General features: G+C 42.3%; 1 protein-coding gene across 1 annotated transcript in view; it reads left to right on the top strand.

Annotated features, from left to right (window-relative positions):
* Positions 1–276: 276 nt before the first annotated feature.
* The window catches only part of LOC124152880, a 28,393-nt gene continuing 7,728 nt past the window's right edge, over positions 277–20,941 (top strand). The window contains exon 1 of the mRNA XM_048381616.1: positions 277–733. Coding sequence (XP_048237573.1) covers positions 277–733 — 457 coding nt within the window. The remainder of the gene's footprint in view (positions 734–20,941) is intronic.

Genomic DNA, 20,941 nt, shown 5'->3' with positions numbered 1-20,941 from the left:
ACGGGATGGATGGTAGGATAGGATCTGGGTTCTCCGTCCTCTCTAATCTCTATCTCATCCTCATACAAGCTGCATCTTGCTGGTTTCATTATGTGCTGTCCTCTTTATGTTGCTGATGGAGCCGACTTTGTTGCTGATGGAGCCAACTTTGTTGCTGATGGAGCCTCCTTATGTTGCTGATGGAGCTGACTTTGTTGCTGATGGAGCTGACTTTGTTGCTGATGGAGCTGACTTTGTTGCTGATGGAGCTGACTTTGTTGCTGATGGAGCCTCCTTATGTTGCTGATGGAGCTGACTTTGTTGCTGATGGAGCTGACTTTGTTGCTGATGGAGCCGACTTTGTTGCTGATGGAGCCGACTTTGTTGCTGATGGAGCCTCCTTATGTTGCTGATGGAGCTGACTTTGTTGCTGATGGAGCTGACTTTGTTGCTGATGGAGCTGACTTTGTTGCTGATGGAGCCGACTTTGTTGCTGATGGAGCCGACTTTGTTGCTGATGGAGCTGACTTTGTTGCTGATGGAGCTGACTTTGTTGCTGATGGAGCCGACTTTGTTGCTGATGAAGCCGACGTTGTTGCTGATGGAGCCGATTTTGTTGCTGATGGAGCCGACTTTGCTGCTGATAGAGCCGACGTTGTTGCTGTCTGCTGGAATGGTGATGTTCTTGGCGAAATCACCGACGATGGTCCTTATTCCTTTGCATGTCGACCTCTCAAACTTAAAGTTAACACATGTCTGTCTGGCGAAAACCGTTCTATGCACACCATACCGATTTACCAAGTCACCCAATCCACAATTTCATCCCCAACCTAACCTCAAAAACCATCAGGTATTATTTCTGCCTATAGTCCTGGCCCATTCGCTCCCCTAACTTCGTTGTATCCAAAGCAAGCGGATACTCCTCAGCCATGTTAAACATGGGTCAATACAAGCAAAAACAGCACTATCCTTGAAATGTTTGGTAGCTGGCTGGGTACTGAAGACCCAACACGCCACGTGCACGAGCCCACAAAGCACTTGCGTCATGGATATTGCTTAAACACTCCAGATATGCTCCAAGGACTATGCCCCCCGCGCCGGCTGTTGTATGGGGGTCAACAGGGGAGCACGAGTGCTTCTCACAGCAAGCAGGGAAATGGTCTGTCACAGAGGTGTTCTCTTTCGCCTTTGTTTTTAACTCTGAGTCAATAAAGAGGCGGGCGGCAGTTGAACAGTCAGTTTGTCAAATCAAATAAGCTTTCATCTGACATATTGATGGAAATCTGATACTAAACGGCTAGACGACAGAAAACTACAATTATTGGTCATCAGATATATGTGAACTGAAGGTTGAAAGTGGTTGTATGTTGTCGTTTTCACTTTATCAAGTCGATAGTACCTGAAGCGGTAGAATAGGAACAACTTTATGTCATCTCTATGTAGGTGTATATGGGACGAAATAATCGTGATTTACCTATCTTGGGTGCAACAAGTGTTTAGCAGATACAAGTGAGTGAGTGAGGGAGTTAGTTGGGTTTTACGCCGCTTTTAGCAATGTGGCATCCCACTTTGTACACATGTCGTGAATCGAACCCGGGTCTTCGGCGTGACGAGCGAACGCCTGAACTACTCGGCTACCCGACCGCCCCTCAGCAGATTACAAAAGAATGTTAATACATCAACTCGTAGGAGTGAGTGAGTGAGTTGGGTTTCACGCCGCTTTTAGCAATATTTAGCGGGGGACAACATAAATGGGCTTCACACATTGTGCCAAGGAGCTAAATCGAACCCGGGTCTTTCGGCGTGACGGGCGAACGCGTTAACCACACCACTCGCAGGAATAGACCGAGTGAGTGACTGAACGTCTCGGATTTACTTTTACTAATTACATAAAACCTAAAATGGCGACTGCAACTTAGAAAATAGCACAAACCTGATATAACACTTACACAGAATTTACTAAACCATTTCTCCACAATATTATTATGAGATGCCAAAACGCAAGTGCGAAACAGCAGCTCTGCCTTGCGCTACCTTTTATTCTTTCGTCGTTCTAGCACCCAAAATGTGTTTATGGGGAAGGATGATGGTCATGATGATGGTTTATATTTGCTCACGCACAACTGCCAGGCAAAACAAAGTATACACACATGTTTTATGGCGGCTAAAATGAAATAATCAAGAAATGGCTATTCGATGATGATGTATTTGATACGGCTCAGTATCAAAGTTGTGTTTTGGGCCTAAATTTACAGTAAAGAGTACATTAGGTAGACCGTTCTTGTTGTAAAGTCTACTAAAGGTACACCGGGAATACCATTCTTGCCGTAAAGTCAACTAAAAGTGGATAGGGTGGTCACAATGGCGGCAGAGTAAGACTATGACCACAAGAAACGCGCAACTGTCACGTCGTTTATAACTGCAATATGGCTGCCCAAAGCCTAAAACACCCCTCGCTGTCACACTGTGTCAGTCCGACCTGTAGCATGTATCAGTAACAGCAATACTGCCTCGATACTGCCCTCGGGAATCTCCAGCAAAGTAAGTCTACAGTCATCTTCCAAAGGCAAGGGAGTTAACTGGCTGTCCAGTTTCCACCCTTGCCGAACAAGGCAGCAATTATGAAGTTATTTTGGCTGGACTAACGAGTCTATGCATAGTCCAATCAAAATCGCGTAACGAATTCTAAAACTTTTCATGCATTTAATCAATTGGCCTACGTGATTTGATGCACTTCGCGAAGTAACACCCGTTTTATTTCGATATATATCTTGATCATCGATGAGATCGTCTTGACTGGGCGCCACCATTTTGTTTGAAGCAAATGCAAGTGATGTCAGAGGTGGAATCTGATTGGTCAATAAGAAGGAAGTAGAAGGGACATAAATCGTAATATACCTTGGTGGCGCTACGATCGTCCACAGAAATGAAGCCTAGTTGGGCAAGGGTGAAAACTGGACTTTTAGTCAGTTAACTCCCTTGCCTCGGGAAGATGGTCTACAGTTTGACCCTATATCTGTCTTCAGAGCCGACTAAAAAGGCTTAGGTGGCTGCACGATGTAAGCTATCTGCGTGTGTATCATGCCACGGAGGTTTACATGGTCCAGATTGTTTCTCTACAGTTCGATACCCGTGAAGGTCCAACCAATGCTTGCCGTACGAGGCGACTAACCGGATCGGTTGGTTAGCCTTGCTGACTTGGTTGATGCATGTCATCGTATCCCAATTGTGTGGGTCGATGTTTATGATATCAATCACTGGATTATTGGGTCTATATTCGTTTATTTACAGACCGCCGTCATATAGCTGGAATAATGCGGAATGTGGCGTTAAACAACAAACAAACAAACAATCTCTACAGCTCAAATAGTGTTGACTGGGGCGAACGCGGCTTTGTCTCGACCTAGATACTTCAAAAACTAGATAATTTATGTATATAGATTGGTGAAAACCAGTTCTGAATATCATTTAGAACAGCCTGTAGGCAAAATAAATACTGAATAATCATCTTAAGGAAATACCTATACTACTTGGCGATGTTGTCATTGCAACTAGCGTAAGCTTTAGGTTGAAGTCAGGGATACGTGCAGATTGAAAGCGTCATGGGTGAACCAGATGTTAATTTGAATAATGCTATAACCCGCCAATCAATGACATCAATGTTATAAGTAGGGGTCTGTATGGCTGCACTGGGGTGCTTTGTTTCAGGGACATCTGTCGTACACGCCGTGCTGGAGAAGGGGTCGACTTTGAAGGTCTAACAGCCATGGTATTACTCACGTCAATCAGTTAAAAAACTACCAACAACAAATATGTTTATTTTTTGTGAATAATGTTTTTAAGATTACAGAATAGACATGGACTTCGTACATTGTTTCTTGTAGTGTCGCCGTGCAACACACGCCCTAAACACACGCACACACGTACGCTCACACACACATACACGCACGCACGCACGCGCACATTCACACAGACGCACACGAACATGCACATGCTCACGCAACACTGTCAGTCTGTGTTGGTATTTGAAGCAGTACGTTTCCAGTCGTGAAAAATCACTCCCCAAAAATATGGACAGACGAATAAAGATCACGCCACATTCTATCCCGTTGAACTGCTTATATTATAAGTCACGGAAGGACTAGATTCTTGGTGAAAGCCTCCTGTGTTGTTGACGCTGTGATACACAGTAGGTGTTGCCACGTTGCAGCATTGTCCTGACAACTGCACAACAAGTCCAGCAGCATTGTCCCCACAACTGCACAACAAGTCCAGCTCATTCAGCCCTATAATGGGCATAATGCAGGAAGCATAAAGACAGATTGCTGGTTCATTCAGATGCTGTGTAGTAGGTACCTTATCTATTGTATGGTGACACATGTCGATGCATGTCACAGTACTTACTGTACACACATCTACTTGTTCAATGTCTGTGGCATAGTGTGTGTGTGTGTGTGTGGGGGGGGGGGGGGGGGGGGGGGGGGGGGGGGGGGGGGTCAGACGAGAGCCATTGGGCCTGATCTAACCCATCGCCAGCATAGTACACCATGTTAAACAACTACAAACACACACCACATCGACATCCAGGTTCCGTGTCCCTCAGTTTACCGTATTTCCTCTTATTAGACGTAGACGCCCGGGCTTCTATTTATTTCGGACAAGCCTTTGACCCCGCGTTAAATAGAGGCCCGACGTCCATTGGAGGCCCGGATTCTATTAATACCCCCATTTCACTATGACCACGAATGTCACGAATCGTCACGAAATGGAAATATTTTGTGTTCGTAGATATCCGTAGATATATCTCAATCAATTCTCGAAGTCCGTAGTTGAATCTTATTTGATTCCCAGATATCCATGCAGTTCGCACTCGGAGACGTTCGGGAAATCGTTGAAAAGTCATTGATCATTAATTGTATCAATTGATCGACCCGGCGTCTATAAGAGGCCCGGCTTCTATTAGAGGCCGGCGTCTAATAGAGGAAATACGGTATGCATATCCACGGCTTGGCGTGTCAATGCAAGGCACAATCTATTTCTACAGAATATATTGCATAAATACTGAGCTCGTCTTATTTCGGACAGTCTGTACAAATAGAAGGGGCGATGTGTCCATGTTGTACTGTACAGTGTTGACGCGGCATCACTAAATAACATTGACAAGAACCGCGTATTAAGTGCATGTCACACAAATAAATCTACTATAGTTCAATAAGTTCTGACACTGGTTCGACACAGTGATAAAACACAGTGGCGTGTCTAAGTGGTTAGTGGGAGGAATCGTAGCTATAAATGACATAACCTTTCACCACAGATTGTATTGATGTGATGACGTGGTGAAAACACATGAACGAAAACAAGAACAACACATCATTAGATGTTCATGTGCTATATAAAAATCTATTAGCGTTGTACGTATGACATCGTGCGTCTGTTGCGTTGCCCTTTACCCTTAAGCTGTTTTGGGTTTTTTTTCTAAAGCAAGGATCCTCGAGCAAGGATTTCTTTGTGGTTCGCATGCCTTTGTAAAGAACGCTGAGACAGGATGTTTTAATCAGCAGAAATCGGTGCCACACATTCGTGTGAAAAAATATAAAAATACTGAGTTTGACGTCTTTATTACTGTATGCGTAACGAAGGTTAAGTCATGTTAACGACACTAGGGAAACCACGTGTGTATGAATGATTTAGCTCGGTCAGTAGACCAAGCGCACCATATCGCTAGATCCAGTCTTAGCTGCACTTGGACCCCATAGCAACACGGCAATTTAAAAAATGTTCTGTCACAGCAAAATCTTTTTATGCGTTTGTTTACTAGCGAAATATCAGTAACATTGCAGGACGATTTGTCCCGATAACACTCATAGACCTTCAAGACACATCAGACCTTTCTGATATACATGTACAACATAAGTACAAAATAAGAACGGAAGTTTTATCTGTCGAAACATTGGACGTTGGCACCAAACATTGGCACCTTCCTTCGTCATATCCTTTCCTATATCATGTCCATATTGTGTCTATTCTATCTGGGGTAGCCTAGTGGTTAAAGCGCTTGCTCGTCACGCTGAAGACCAGGGTTTTATTCCCCACATGGGTACAATGTATGAAGCCCATTTCTGGTGTCCCCCGCCGTGATATTGCAGGAATATTGCTAAAGACGGCATAAAGCCACACTCACTCAATCTACTCTTTGTAATAAGAAAAAAACTGTTTTATGCAACAGTAAGCAATATTCAAGCATATGCTATGTCACCAATCGATTTAGTGGTTGATGTTATGATCAACGTCCCACGCCAACATCAAAATCTTTATTCATGGGTGTGTGTGTGTTCGGACTTGGTGAAAAGTTTATTCCCACAGGTTTGTTTTTTTATATGGAATAGACTAAGAAAGGCATTTAGAAGTGATACACACGAGGAAGAGATTATATACTCACTCCTTCATCAGGTTCACTCAGTAAGCATATACTCTGAAACGTTGTGTTCCTCGTAATAAAGAGGTTGACATCCATAAATTCTCTTCCTTAGAATAGACTACATTATTGATCATCTTTGTGAACATACAAAGCTTTTTTAAACACTAATCTTATTACATTTAAATGGATGATGTTCGTCCAGTAGTGAATCTACTGCTGATTTACGTCCATTATGAAAGAAATCACGTTTAAAATGGTCTCTGGACACGAGTCCGATATCTAAGTTGCAACGCGACACATTCCATCTTCTCTTGTAATTTATGTACCAACGTCCATGTCAAGGTATAATAACACGCAATCAAACCAAATCACCGAGTCGGACTTTTAATCGCCTCTTATGACAAGCATAGGCTGCTTGTGGCCAATTATATAACCCGGCATACCCAATGGGAAATACGGTATGTATATATAGAGAATCTCACCCGAGTGTCTTTTGATATCAATTATATCAACACGAGTTGATAAAAGTGAGAAAACTCCGAGGCTTGCCGAGGATTTTTTCCACGTTTATCAACGATTGTTGTTATATTTGATATCAAAAGACACTCGGGTGAGATTTTATTTATCATCCAACATCATTCTTCCAGCCCTATTCAGTTTGTAGACAGTAATAAGCAGTGTCTTAAGTGTAAAATGTAATATAATGCTAACAGCTTCAATAGCAGCGCCATTAGTGATGTCATTTGATTGTGACGTCATGGTAACAATGACATCACAATGGTCTGCAAAGCATTGTGATGCAATTTCATTGCAGCGATATCTACAGTTTCCTCGTTCCTGTAACAGTTTGTAATCTGCGGATGGGTAATTTTGTGTAAACATAGATTGGTTTAATGACGACTGGGGTAAGAAATGAATTTGCAACCACATGTCACATACTATGTTTTAAATATTGTAAAGTTTGTGCGAAAAAAAGCAAACATTGATTTTCAAAGATTCGATGTTTTAGGTACCCATCAGCAGTTCTATGCTAAAAAAAAATGGTAAAAGTTTAAAATCAAATTATAATTTTTTAAATGACCCCTGTAGAAGTACGAATATTCTTGAGCGCTGACTATCAGTTATCGGTACACAGGAAAAGTCCAAGGTGAAGGTCAGCTACTATCAATAAGGCGTTTGTCCCCCGTTGGAATCGACAGCGGCCTGACATCTCCTGCCCATGGAAGAGACAAGTATGCGAATCACATCCTGGGGAATGGTAGCCCACTCGGCCAGCAACGTAAAAGCCAACTGCTGCAACGTCGGGGTTTGTGGTTGACGTCGGCGTCGCCGTCTATCCAATTCATCCCACAGGTGCTCTATCGGGTTCAAATCCGGGGATCTGGAGGGCCAGGGGAGAACATCAACGTTGTTGTTGTGTTGACAGGCAGATGCCACACAATCAAAAACCTTGCACCGCGTTGCAATGGGCTGCTGCACGTGCAGTACGTGCAGCTAGATGGCCCTTTTGTTAACGCACTGGATGCGTTTTTCCGAATTGTGCGTGTTTCCCGACCAATGGTTTGCTTGTCCTTTTTGTGATAATTTTGATGCGGGAAATTTGTCACTGACTCTGTAACACATTAAACCTCTTCATTTTGCACCTCTTGGTCCGCTAATTTTGCTTTTATGGCCAAAAATATCTGTATTGAGTTTCCTTTTTTAAGAGTATATATTGACTATTGTCTATTTATTTATTTCGATCTTCCTCGAACCTGTTGAACGTCATAGTTCAGAAGATCGAAGCGCTCTACTCGGAACTCTTTATATATAAAGTGGAGTGGAGCGCTTCGGTCTACTGAACTGTGACGTTCAACAGGTTCGAGGAAGATCGAAATTTATAAATAGACAATAGTCAATATGTGTCATCCCACGTAGTCCCCTGCACTGTATCCCGGATGTCAACAGTGCTGTTACACAAATTGTAACAATAAATAAAAGCGATAAAACCCTTTCTGTAATCTATTGTAACATAGATATATCAGAAGCATCTGTTCATGAATTATTATCAAATGGACTATTTGTGATGATACCAGTTCTTCGTGAAGAGGTGAGCGTATCCAGCAACATTGCGGGCACCCGTCAAAAACACATGCAAAGGCAAGTAAATCGTTCAACTGAAAATGCACGGGAACATGTTGCACAAGACAAAATAGGGAAAATAGACATGGCCTTCTGAACAGGTCTTCCTTACAACGTTTGAAAGCTTTACTAAGGCCTAACCTGTTATGACCCTCACCACACAACTATGAGCAAGAGTAGTTAGGGCAATTGAAATCTTCGTAGAAAGATCAGGCTAGAAATGAACCTCAAAACTTGTTAATACATATTCTGACAGTGAAAAGTTTCAGTATTTACAATGAAACCCACCAAACCCAGGCGGCACATCTTCTTGGCTGACAAAGTTTAATGATAACAACTATGTATACTATTACAGCGACGGTATAGCTTGGCAACAGTATACGGAGCTATACCGAAACGTGGCTATAAGAAACTGGGCGGCAAAAGAAAGTATAGGTCGAGTTCCATGATCGATACAAAAATAACCAGAAGAGGTTTTGTTCTTAATTATAATATAATCTAGGGAGGGGTAACAAATGATTGATCAACCACAGTTTGAATGAAATTGTGCAATCACAGGTAATGTAAGCTCAAGGTAAACAATTGTGGGGTAAGAAATTTCGTTTTCAAAAGTTGTCTGAAATGTCTCCAAAAATATGTCAGACACACTACAAGTTCATTATCGACGCAGTTGCCTTCAATAGCGTGTATGACCTCTAGCTGCCTCAATGCATGCTGTGATACGCCGCCTCATCGATGACGTCAGTCTTCTGATGACGTGGACTGGAATCCGTTGCTACTCGTCTCTCAGGGTCTGCTGCAATTCTTGTCTGTTGAAGGGAGGCTGATGGCGTGGTCTAATCTGTCTGTCAAGATGGTCCCACAGATGTTCCATAGGATTCATATCGGGTGAGTGGGCAGGCCAGGGCAAAACGTCAACGTTCTGCTGGTTTAGAAAGTTCCGAGTCAGTCTTGCAGTCTGAGGCCTGGCATTGTCGTGTTGAAACAATGTCCCCTGCTGTTGGTTTTGTAAGAACGGAAGCACAACTGGCTGCAACACTTGGTCTCTGTACTGCACAGCGTTCAGGTTTCCCTGTATAATCACCAAATCAGTCTTCTGATGGGCCTCTCGAATACACGCCGGAGCCAAACGTTCCCCTCTGCGTCGATAAACTCGTTCTCTGCCGTCATTTCAAAACAAGTAAAACCGACTTTCATCAGTAAACAGCACTCGACGCCAATTTCTCACTTGCCAGTGTCGAACCTGCCTCGCCCATCGCAGTCTCAGGCGTCGATGTTGAGCAGTCAGTACCATTCCTCGGAAAGGACGATACGCTCGGATTCCAGCAGCACGAAGTCGTCGTAGGACTGTACGTTGGCTAATGGGATGTCCCAACGCTGTTGCTGCCGTCGCCATCGCCGTCGCCGTCGCCGTCGCCGTTACGAATCTGTTTCGCAGGTGAATGAGCCGTATCTGACCGTCTTCCAGTGGTGTTGTCACTCGGGGTCGTCCGGTTCTAGGCCTGTCCTGTGTCCTCCCTGTCTGCCTGTACCGTTGAATCAGCCTGGCTACTGTCAATGGTGTACAACCAAACCTTCTGGCAATTTGGACCTGTGTTGCCCTCATTTCGGCCATACCGATGGCTCTCTCTCTCTCTCTCTGCTCATGTGACAGTCGTGGCATTTCTTTTGTTTGCTTTCATCACGTGTGGTTATACCCTGCAGACGAACGCATTTATACAGCTAACATGCACGTGCAGTTTATGCCATAGGCGGGAAACCTGTTTCACCATTTTTTTGTCACCGCACGAGCGCCGTCAAAGGTGGCGCGTTCGGGTGAGGTGTTTTTTGGTACCTGTTCCTGGGCAGTCATATTCCCAATACCCACTTTCCACTAGTTATCGCTGTTTTTAGGAAAATTATAAATTGCCATCCTATACTTTCTTTTGCCGCTTAGTTTAGTATATTAAATAAGTTGTTATCCATGACATTGTGTGTACTTTGTCCCCCGTCAACTTCTTAGAAATGCCTATCAAATAAATCTGTTACAGAGTAATTGTTCTCACGTACAGACGGCCCAGTGCTCAGGACAAGGCTCTGTGCAGAGTTGCGTCCCTTAGTCTTGTAGCTTCGCGGCCATCAGGAAAGATAAGGACTCGCTGCATATAATGGATAACGAATTGTGGCAACCACACTAAATGTAACACTATTGTCACTTGATAAAGCTTCTTTCAAGTATATATAGGGATTGGTCTCCCATTTGTAGAGGCTGAAGGGATAGTTTGCGGAACTGATATTTTATCTTAGATTGGTGACAGTAAATATGATTTGTACAGGTATGCAAAAAATACCTGTGTCAGAAACTGATATTGCGTTCAATACCCCGCTGTTGCGAGGAGAGAAGGCGTCATGATTTGAACCCAGATCATACTCCTTCCTGCTATGGGGACCAACTGACTGTCAAGTCGTTGGTGAATAGAGCCAGTGACACAGTACTCATCACTGATCGCATCATCTCGCACTTCTTCTTTACTAGCATCCCGCTAGGCCTGCCTATGTTTCCGACAATATACCATCTTCAATATTCTCATGTAGATTTAATGTCAGAATCAGCTGTAATGGTCTGTACTGTTGAAGTGATGGGACACTTAATTATACCAGATACCTGTCGGCTATAATTGTTCGATGCTTCCAATAAAGCGGCACGCGACAGCTCGGTGATTTGAAACGAAGGATCAGGCCGTCCTTACTTAATTATGTGTTTCTTAGATCCCGCCATCTGCAAATTTCCCTCCCACCGAAATATCTAGTTTTCAGACGTTTATTTGTGTTAGCATGCCGCGTCTTGAAAAAAGTATCAAGCTTCACATTGAAAACTGCTTTAAAAACCACGGTCGAATATATACATGACAGTATGCGTTCTTAAAGTGAAGTGTTGAACATAGAATGGAAGCAAGACTTTGCTACCTTTCCGTCTGTGTTGCAGTATTCGCTACCACAATAGTTCCCATAACGGGGAGCTGTGTTGATGTATGAGAAACACATGAATTCTGTGAAAATGGCAATTCACAATCGGGCCTCTCTGTCGTTTGTAACGTTCGAGAGCAACCGAGGTCGTTAAAGTAGACATAACCTACTGCCGCTTCTGAAAACTTCCGACTACTATCTGCGTTGATTCCCTCAGCGAAAAGACAGTTAAGGTGACTTGTACCAGGACAAGCTTGATTCAGAACCAACACAGCCTTTCCAAGCATCCACTCATCAACCTACACGCCTGGTTCACATGCGACGAGACATCGTGGTAACATTTACTGTGATTCCGTCTATTTGTTATGAAGAAAAGTTTTAATGTGCTTAAGTCAATGTTCTCGAAGTTGAAATCTTGTGTAAATGAAGTGGATTTAGCGATCATTTCAATTGCTTGGTGGGAACAAGGCAAGGCTGCATGATTTGTCCAACATTGTTTGTCCTATTTCTGAACTGATGAAACATTCAGAATGCAGGAGTATTTCTGTTGGGGACATTTTAACTAATCTGACAACGTAGTGACAAGATTAATGCAGGTAAATAAAGACAGGACAAATATTGTAGAGTTTAAAAGAGGAGAAAGGAGGTATTATAACGGAAGTATGTGACAAACAGTTCCAACGTAAAAGTGCCCAGGAGTGATCTTTACTACTATATTATCATGGAGTAGAAGGCACATGTACATGTACCACATGCCAGAAGGGCAACATTTTGCCTCTAAAAATATATCCGGAAACATTGAATAAATGTTCAAAATATCACTGTTTTAATTTGGCAAGATGTAGGAACCCATATTGGGGATTTCAATATACAGAGAATGTTGAGAGAGTTCACTTTCTCTTTTTTGACAAAGTTTGAGAGTTGGAAGCAAAACAAGTAATGAGGTAGTGTTGGGACATTTACCGCTAGCGGTGACGTATGTGAAAACGTGCATCACAGATTGGACAAAGATATCATCTATGCCAGATGCAAGATATCCTATATGTATTTATCAAACGCTTATCTCCCTTGACAATGCTGGTCAGTCAATCAAGGTTTATTCATATAGTATTGGGGGCCACAGGCCCATTCTACAGTTGCATCATTGCTTCAGAGAGTAACAGCAAATGTACATTGTTCACACAAATGATTGTGTTAGTGTCATTGAATAATATATAAAACAATGCAAGATTTTTAACAGGGTCTGGATTTTTTAAAGGCATTAACTAGTTATATTAATGTAATGTTGGATAGAAGTAGTGTACAAACTCCTGAGATCGTCATGAAGACAAAATTGTATTCAGCTTCTATGCATCTTTGTTTGCATACAAGACTTAGTCTTTTAACGTATCTACCAGCTTCAATTCGGAGCGGGTGTGAAGAAGATCTAAGTTGAGCTAATGCAGCACACATTTTGGAAATATCTTTGATATAGAATTCGAAGCCAAAGTACATTTACCAATTTATAACTAGAAACAAGTGTTGCATGCCAATCTTGTTCATGGGATGATTTCAGTCTGTATACAAACTTAGACATAAAACTAGATACATTATATCATTAATTTCTGAAGCCCAGTTTTATTTCTATTCACACAATCTAAAACTAATAAATTGTAACATTTCTTCACACATATGGTGTCAGGCATATTAACTATTTACACTAGTATTAAACATCCCTTTTATGTGTGAATATATACATTTGATTTGAAGACGATGATTTAACACACAAGAGGCCTTTACAACTAAACATTTGTATTGTTTCAATTTCTTTGCGCGTATCCACACCCCAAATGTTTTGACGATAGAGTAAAATTTGACTAATTTTGGTATCAAATTCTTTTTTAAAAGGATTACATGGTAAGGGCTTTATCATATACAAGGATTTGAATACACCACAAAGAATCTCCTCCGCTTGTAGAGCAACATTACCAGCGTGAGGGTCCATGATAAAGACCTTGAGAAAGCATCACCCGGATATTCATAGAATGCCGTTTAAAGTTGAGTGCCATACAAATACCATTTTTCATGTTTGGACAGTATGCCACAATTTTTAAAAACAAAATTTTTAGTTAATTTCTAAGTTCACACATAACCGGTGACTTTCACAGAAACATTCTAAAACGGTTATACGTATTTGTAAACTACATACAGAATCAGATAAAAATACTACGTCATCTTCAAGGAATAGTAAAAATAGATGCTAAATTATCGAAAGGAATTAAATTCCAAGTTCACACTTTGACTCAATTTCTCAAGCTAACTCATTGATACATATGGAAATAATAGGGACTTAACACACACCCTTGTCGTACACCTAATGGTCAATCAAAACTTGTGACACATTATTGCATTCGCGTACTCGGCTGTTTACAAACTTATAGACTGATTTGCATTAAGCATTTTCGACGAAAAGCCTCTATGTTTCAGTACAAACCATAGCTTGGATTTATCAACAAGATCAAAAGTCTATCTGAAGCTTAAGTCAACCAATATGGCATAAAGCTTAACTTTCTTTCTAACGCTGTGTAACGGCTTGGAGGATAAATATGTTATCAAAAGTCCTTTTCCCTTGCCTAAACCCCGCTTGTGACTGAAGCATTGTTTCATAATAATCAGCCCAGAATGTCAGTGTGTTATTGAGTATTGATGTTTACAATTTACTAAATGTGCTGAGAAGAGATATTCCCCTATAGTTGTCAGGGTCTTTAGAATCACCTTTTTATAAAATGGTACATTAACAGCTGTATTCCAGCTGTCAGAAAAAACAATACCATATAAGGTACTTATACATTCATTGAGTACTTGAAGAATTCAGGTATTAAATTATCTTCGCCAGGTGACTTGGAGGGTTTTGATTTATTGATAGCTATGCTAATTTCCTCCTTCGTCATGGGTGAGTCTAAAATACCAGCAGTCATTTCACTAAAGGCAAAGCCACAGTCCTAATCTAACCGTTCATATGATTCATCATCACTACGATCACCCTGTTGAAATGATGTAGCTAACTGAAAAAATAATAATTGATACGACATATTTAATTGCCTGATGATCAAATGGGGTTTCAAATTATCTCACTCAAAATCAGTAGCAATGATGATCACTCGTCGTTAAATTTCCCCAAAGGTTAAGTTATCTCTTGTGGATGATGACCTAGATGCTGTATCAGAGTTTAAATTCCTGGGAGTAGTGAGTGAGTTGGGTTTAACGCCACTTTTAACATTACTCCAGTTATATCACGGCGTGTCAGCTTAATGTGGGAGGAAAGCCCGAAGTGATGCAGGGGTCCGACGTTTACCATTTCGGTGAAACCCACGAGCACGGGTATGGTGCTGACAAACCTAGAAACATAATCGGGGCGAACCGGGAATCGAAGGGACGAGTGCACAAGGGACGCAACTCTGCACAGCGAATCGCGGCGCCTTAGACGACGGGGCCACCTGTGCCCCCTCCTGGGAGTATATTTTGATCAGAGACTTACATGATCATGCCATACATCCCATCTTTGCAGCCGTTGTAACAGCGTTATTAATCTATTGAGATGTGTCTCCGAAACTCCACGGGGAGCTGATAAATCTACCATGGCTGCTAAGTATTCATGTTTGCTTCTAAAAGCCACCTCATCAAACTTGATCGCATTCGGTCTAGAGCTCTAAGAATTTCCACTGGATGTTTTATTTGTTTGTTTATTTGTTGTTTAACACAGCACTCAACAATATTCCCGCTACATGACTGAGGTATGTAAATACTAGTAAATTATCGAGTCTGGACCAGACAATCCCGTGAATGACATATTGAGCATCAATCCACGCAATTTGGATACTCTGATATGCATCAGCCACGTCAGCGAGCCTGACCTACCGTCAGTCGCCCCTTACGACAAGCATAGTCGGCTCTTATGGCATGCATAGGTTGCTGAAGACCCATTCTAACCCGGATCTTCACGGGTTGAGCTTTTGTAACAACTCCAGTCTCGGCTCTTTAGGTTGAGTGTTCCGAAATGCCCATGTTACTTCAAGGTCAACAGATATCACTTAAATACTTCCTGGAGGTGAGAGTTATGAGCAACTACCATTCAGTTACTGATATATATGTGACTCTGTCGAGTATGTCATGTGTGGTTGGTCTCATGGCAAGATTCTTGAACACTCATATATTGGCAGCACAACGTGAAGTTGGTCACCTTCTAAAGCTGCTCCTTGGCTTTCCTTGAAGCCAGAATTGTGTCATGAAGTCAATTCTATTGTTAAGAAGAATATGAATTCAAATATAGTCAGAGCTTATATAAGAACGTTATGCTGACTTTACACACAGTTCTATTGATGCCTCCAAGGATTCCGTCATGGTTCGTACTGCTGGGGCTCTCTGGAAGTCTGATTATACCATCTCCGACGTGTTCAGGATTCGTGATTACATTTCGGTATTTGCAGCAGAACTTATTGCAATTCTACAAACACTGACAGAGGTGGATAAATATGACCATGAAGTCTTGAGTCTGGAGTTAATTGGTCCAGGAATTATTTTGTTTACGAAATTATTAAACTGGACATAATTTTGAATACTGACTACATCTCATGTGATATTGTATGTTCCAGCTCATGTCGGCATGGCGGGTGATGAGTAGCAGGTCACCTGGCCAGGTCAGAATTGCTAAAGGATGAGGTTGACAATTTTGAATTCAGGCCTTGCCAGAGAGATTTCGAATACGCCATTGCGAATCGGTCTCTTTAGAATGGCAGCGATTGTGGGATGCTGGTTCTACTGGGAGACATATGGACAGACTGTCCATCAGTGACACAAAACTGTAAAATTCGCCGTCAAAGACGCGATGAAGTTGTTTCAACTAGGCTCCGTCTCGGTCAATGTGCACAGAATGCCTACTCTGTGTGACCAATGTAGTGATAATACGCCTGGAAAGTTCACTATTAGCTGTAAGAATGCCCTCGTTATGTAAATATATCACAAAATCTTAGAAGTGCGGTGCCCGAGAAAAGTATAACGTTTTCCCTTGCTGCAATACTGGGCCCCACAATGCTGTATGGGCAATACTCCATTATGTGACTGCATCAGGCAGTGAGACAATCTCTTATATGTCGTCTAGTAGAAACAAAACATTAAACCAAATATTTGTATCGCTTTTAAATGTTAAAACATTTCTTTTTTCTGTTGTTTTTTATTAAACGAACAGAGTGGTACAATTATTATACATTTTTCATACGTGGTAAATTAATTCCTTTAGTGCAGTAAATCTACTTGAATTTTGTATTGCAAAACATCATTTGATGTGCTGGGCGCAAATAGAACATTTTTTCTGATCCAAGTCGCCCTTAAGCTATAGCACCACCACCCAAACTACCCCAATGGATTGCCGCATACGTCAAGAATAAACAACATAAGTAGGCAATTGTTATTTAGCCTATATGTCGTTCGCAACTGTCTAAAAACAGGTTTCAGTTGGAACTATTTTGACAGTTATCTCTGTCAGACTGACATATCACTGACCTTCTGGTGTAATAGATGTATTAATACGCACATTCCAGGAACACTTGCAATGTTTTGGTACCGTGTGTGAGTGACACGACGACAGAATTTTAGAATGACATTCTATGATAAAGTGATAAAGAGGTTATCACGCTTGTGTATTTTGGGATGGTAAATATCCTGTATTATGAATAAACATTGTATTTAGCGAGCCATGGCGAGCTAAATACACAGTGTTTTTTCCTAATACAGAATATTTACCATCCCTAAACACATTCGCGTTATAAACTGTATGGTCGTATATCATGATACAGTTCAGTGTCTTGTAAATAGGTCAATGAAATAAATATTGCATTAGCAAAGCGATAACAGGGATCAATCGATGATCCGGCTATGGATGAATGAACAGACACACTACGGTCGTTGACTCAGTGTTGCACATGTTGCGGTGCTGTGGGTAGTACGTGTGTGGCGCCCGGATAGTGGTGGCCGGACGCGCCCTTAATTCAATTATGACCGTTAAACCTGCGAACTCAATTCAAAACATTTCGCACAGTCAGGAAACAGAAACATTTTTTTCCCAAACTAACGCTGCATGATAAAGATTCCACACAGTAAAAGCAGCTATAAATTGCAGCAACGAAGTGTATAATAAACTGGGCGGCAAAAGAAAGTATAGGTCGAGTTCCATGATCGATAAAAATATAACATGAAGAGGTTTTGTTGTGAATTATAATATAATCCAGGGAGGGGTAACAAATGATTGAACAACCACAGTTTGAATGAAATTTTGCAATCACAGGTAATGTAAGCTCAAGGTAAACAATGGTGGGGTAAGAAATTTCATTTTCAAAAGTTGTCTGAAATGTCACCAAAAAATTGTCAGACACACTACAAGTTCATTGTCGACACATTTGCCTTCAATAGCGTGTAGGACCTCCAGCTGCCTCAATGCATGCTGTGATACGCCGCCTCATCGATGACGTCAGTCTTCTGATGACGTGGACTGGAATCCGTTGCCACTCATCTCTTGGGGCCTGCTGCCATTCTTGTCTGTTGAAGGGAGGCTGATGGCGTGCTCTAATCTGTCTGTCAAGATGGTCCCACAGATGTTCCATAGTATTCATATCGGGTGAGTGGGCAGGCCAGGGCAAAACGTCAACGTTCTGCTGGTTTAGAAAGTTCCGAGTCAGTCTTGCAGTATGGGGCCTGGCATTGTCGTGTTGAAACACTGTCCCCTGCTGTTGGTATGTAAGAACGGAAGCACAACTTGGTCTCTGTACTGCACAGCGCTCAGGTTTCCCTGTATAATCACCAAATCAGTCTTCTGATCTCCACAAATACCGCCCCACACCATGACACCTCCCCCGCCGAATGGATTGACCTCTCGAATACACGCCGGAGCCAAACGTTCCCCTCTGCGTCTTTGGAAACGATGACATGCATCGACATACTCGCCTCTAATCGAGATCTTCTAGAAATGGATGGCATGTGAGTTAGTGAATACTAACCCTTAATTAACGCACCTTTAAGCACTATTTAAGCTGGAGGAAATCTCTAGGATTTCAGCCAGATTCCGATTGATCCTGGTACGGGTTTTGGAACTTGCGAGAAAAGGTACAGGTAATCGACGTGAGGATGGTGAGAATATGCGGGACATACCGACCTGTTCATAAAATGGACTTGTCCGACATTGTCGAGGTCGCATTCTATTCAGGGAGTCATCATTATTTAAATACTGGTAAATATTTTTAAAGCTTTTACATTTTATCATCATCCTTACAGGCTGAACATAATATCGATATCTCATATAAGAAATAAACGACTCGTTGTCGTTGTGTGTCACCATGCCAAGCCCCTCATGGTTTATTCTCCCTGCAGTATTTTATTGTGCGATAAAACAACTCCTACGTGTCAATTATTTGTTAATGATGAACATAGCCCGGTGGTGGAACGCTTAACGAAGAAAAAGCGAAAGGTGGGGTTTAGAACTTATGAACGGATCACTCTGGCAGCTGTGTGTAAACCCACTGAATCTTCCACATCGAACGTATTGGCCGTCAGGTCATGCAGTACACATCTCGTTTTCAAGTACGTACGTTTGCAGATGTTGCTGGTGCCTTGTCGAGGCCAAGGGCCAAATCAAGCATCAAACCAAGACTGTGTACATCTGTGCTTGGCTCAATAATACAGTCGCCGAAATGGGGAGATGGTAGGGGGGGGGCTTATGCGTGGTCCGTTTATTCCGTCTTATCTTTGTGAGTGAGTGAATATGGTTTTACGCCGCTTTTAGCAAATTTTCCAGCAATATCACGGCGGGTGACACCAGAAATGGGCTTCACACATTGTGCCCATGTCGGGAATCGAACCCGGGTCTTCGGCGTGACGAGCGAACGCTTTAACCACTAGGCTACCCGACCGCCCCCTTATCTTTGTGAGTAGCCATTCTCGGAAGTCATCTGTGACGTAGAAGTATTGTAGCTATGAGTGAAAAATATAAGTTCTAAACATTCTTTTAGTGGTCCTGCAACGCCTCAAACTGAGACCTCGAACTAAGACCCGTCCAGAGCTAGCCCGCTTGCACCAGGGTAGAAACGGGGGGCGGTTGCAACTAAAAGACAAACGGGAAAACGAAAAAATGTGAAAATTATTTGCTGCAACCAAACCGAAAGTTGTTATCGCGTAGAAACACGTGTATTGAAATAAGAACTGCCGCCATTTACATGGGGTTGTACAGATTCAGCGTCTGTCGAAAAAAGTGCCAATTATCAAGTTGTATTAACAAACGTCAAGGGGTCGCAGAAAGCAAGTGGCATTGCCGCCTCGGCTATGATGGCTTTGAGCCAAGACCATTTGCTACGTCTGACAGCACCACCCACGTGAGTGGTGAGGTGAAATGGGGTTTAACGTCGTGTTCAAGATTGTTGCACCTATATAGCGACGTGCATTCACGTGTATGTGTGTGGCTGCTTGTACTAGTCCGGTCTAAAGTATATTTTATAGTGCTAGCACTTTGAGATTCCGTGCAGCGGTTTTAACATGTTAAATCCAGAAACTGGTCCTTTACGCCATGTTGATAACATGCCACGCGCCAATAACCATCTGGTTATGGACGACAAGCATAGATTGTAATCGGTAGTTCTATTGAGCGGGAAGCTTTGCATGGATCTCGAGATCCTTGAACCTTTTGGATGATAATTGATTCACAAAACATGCAAGACCTTACTGCACCACAAGTGTTTATATTTTATTCTTTCTATTGTGCAGCCTGTCATGTGGGCAATTAGTCTCGATCCATATGTATCAACTGTATTTGTATATCATTAGTCACGTCAACATGGCGCCATGTGTCGTGATTGCCGACCACGTGTGAATAAACATGTGGCACTTGACATACATACTCGCCAAGTAAACATATAGACCTGTCCCACTGTCAGCCATCCCCCATGGTAAACACACTGTCAGACATCCCCCATGGTAAATACACTGTCAGCCATCCCCCATGGTAAATACACTGTCAGACATCCCCCATGGTAAACACATTGTCAACCATCCTCCATGGTAAACACACTGTCAGCCATCCCCCATGGTAAATACACTGTCAGCCATCCCCCATGGTAAATACACTGTCAACCATCCTCCATGGTAAATACACTGTCAGCCATCCCCCATGGTAAATACACTGTCAGACATCCCAAAATGGTAAATACAGTCAGCCATCCCCCATGGTAAATACACTGTCAGCCATCCCCCATGGTAAATACACTGTCAGCCATCCCCCATGGTAAATACACTGTCAGACATCCCCAATGGTAAATACACTGTCAGACATCCCCAATGGTAAACACACTGTCAGCCATCCCCCATGGTAAATACACTGTCAGACATCCCAAAATGGTAAATACACTGTCAGCCATCCCCCATGGTAAATACACTGTCAGCCATCCCAAAATGGTAAAT

The sequence above is a fragment of the Haliotis rufescens genome, unplaced genomic scaffold (assembly GCF_023055435.1).
Source record: "Haliotis rufescens isolate VD_foot unplaced genomic scaffold, xgHalRufe1.0.p SCAF_4, whole genome shotgun sequence".
Taxonomy (NCBI): domain Eukaryota; kingdom Metazoa; phylum Mollusca; class Gastropoda; order Lepetellida; family Haliotidae; genus Haliotis; species Haliotis rufescens.
This window is presented reverse-complemented; position numbering and strand designations above follow the sequence as displayed.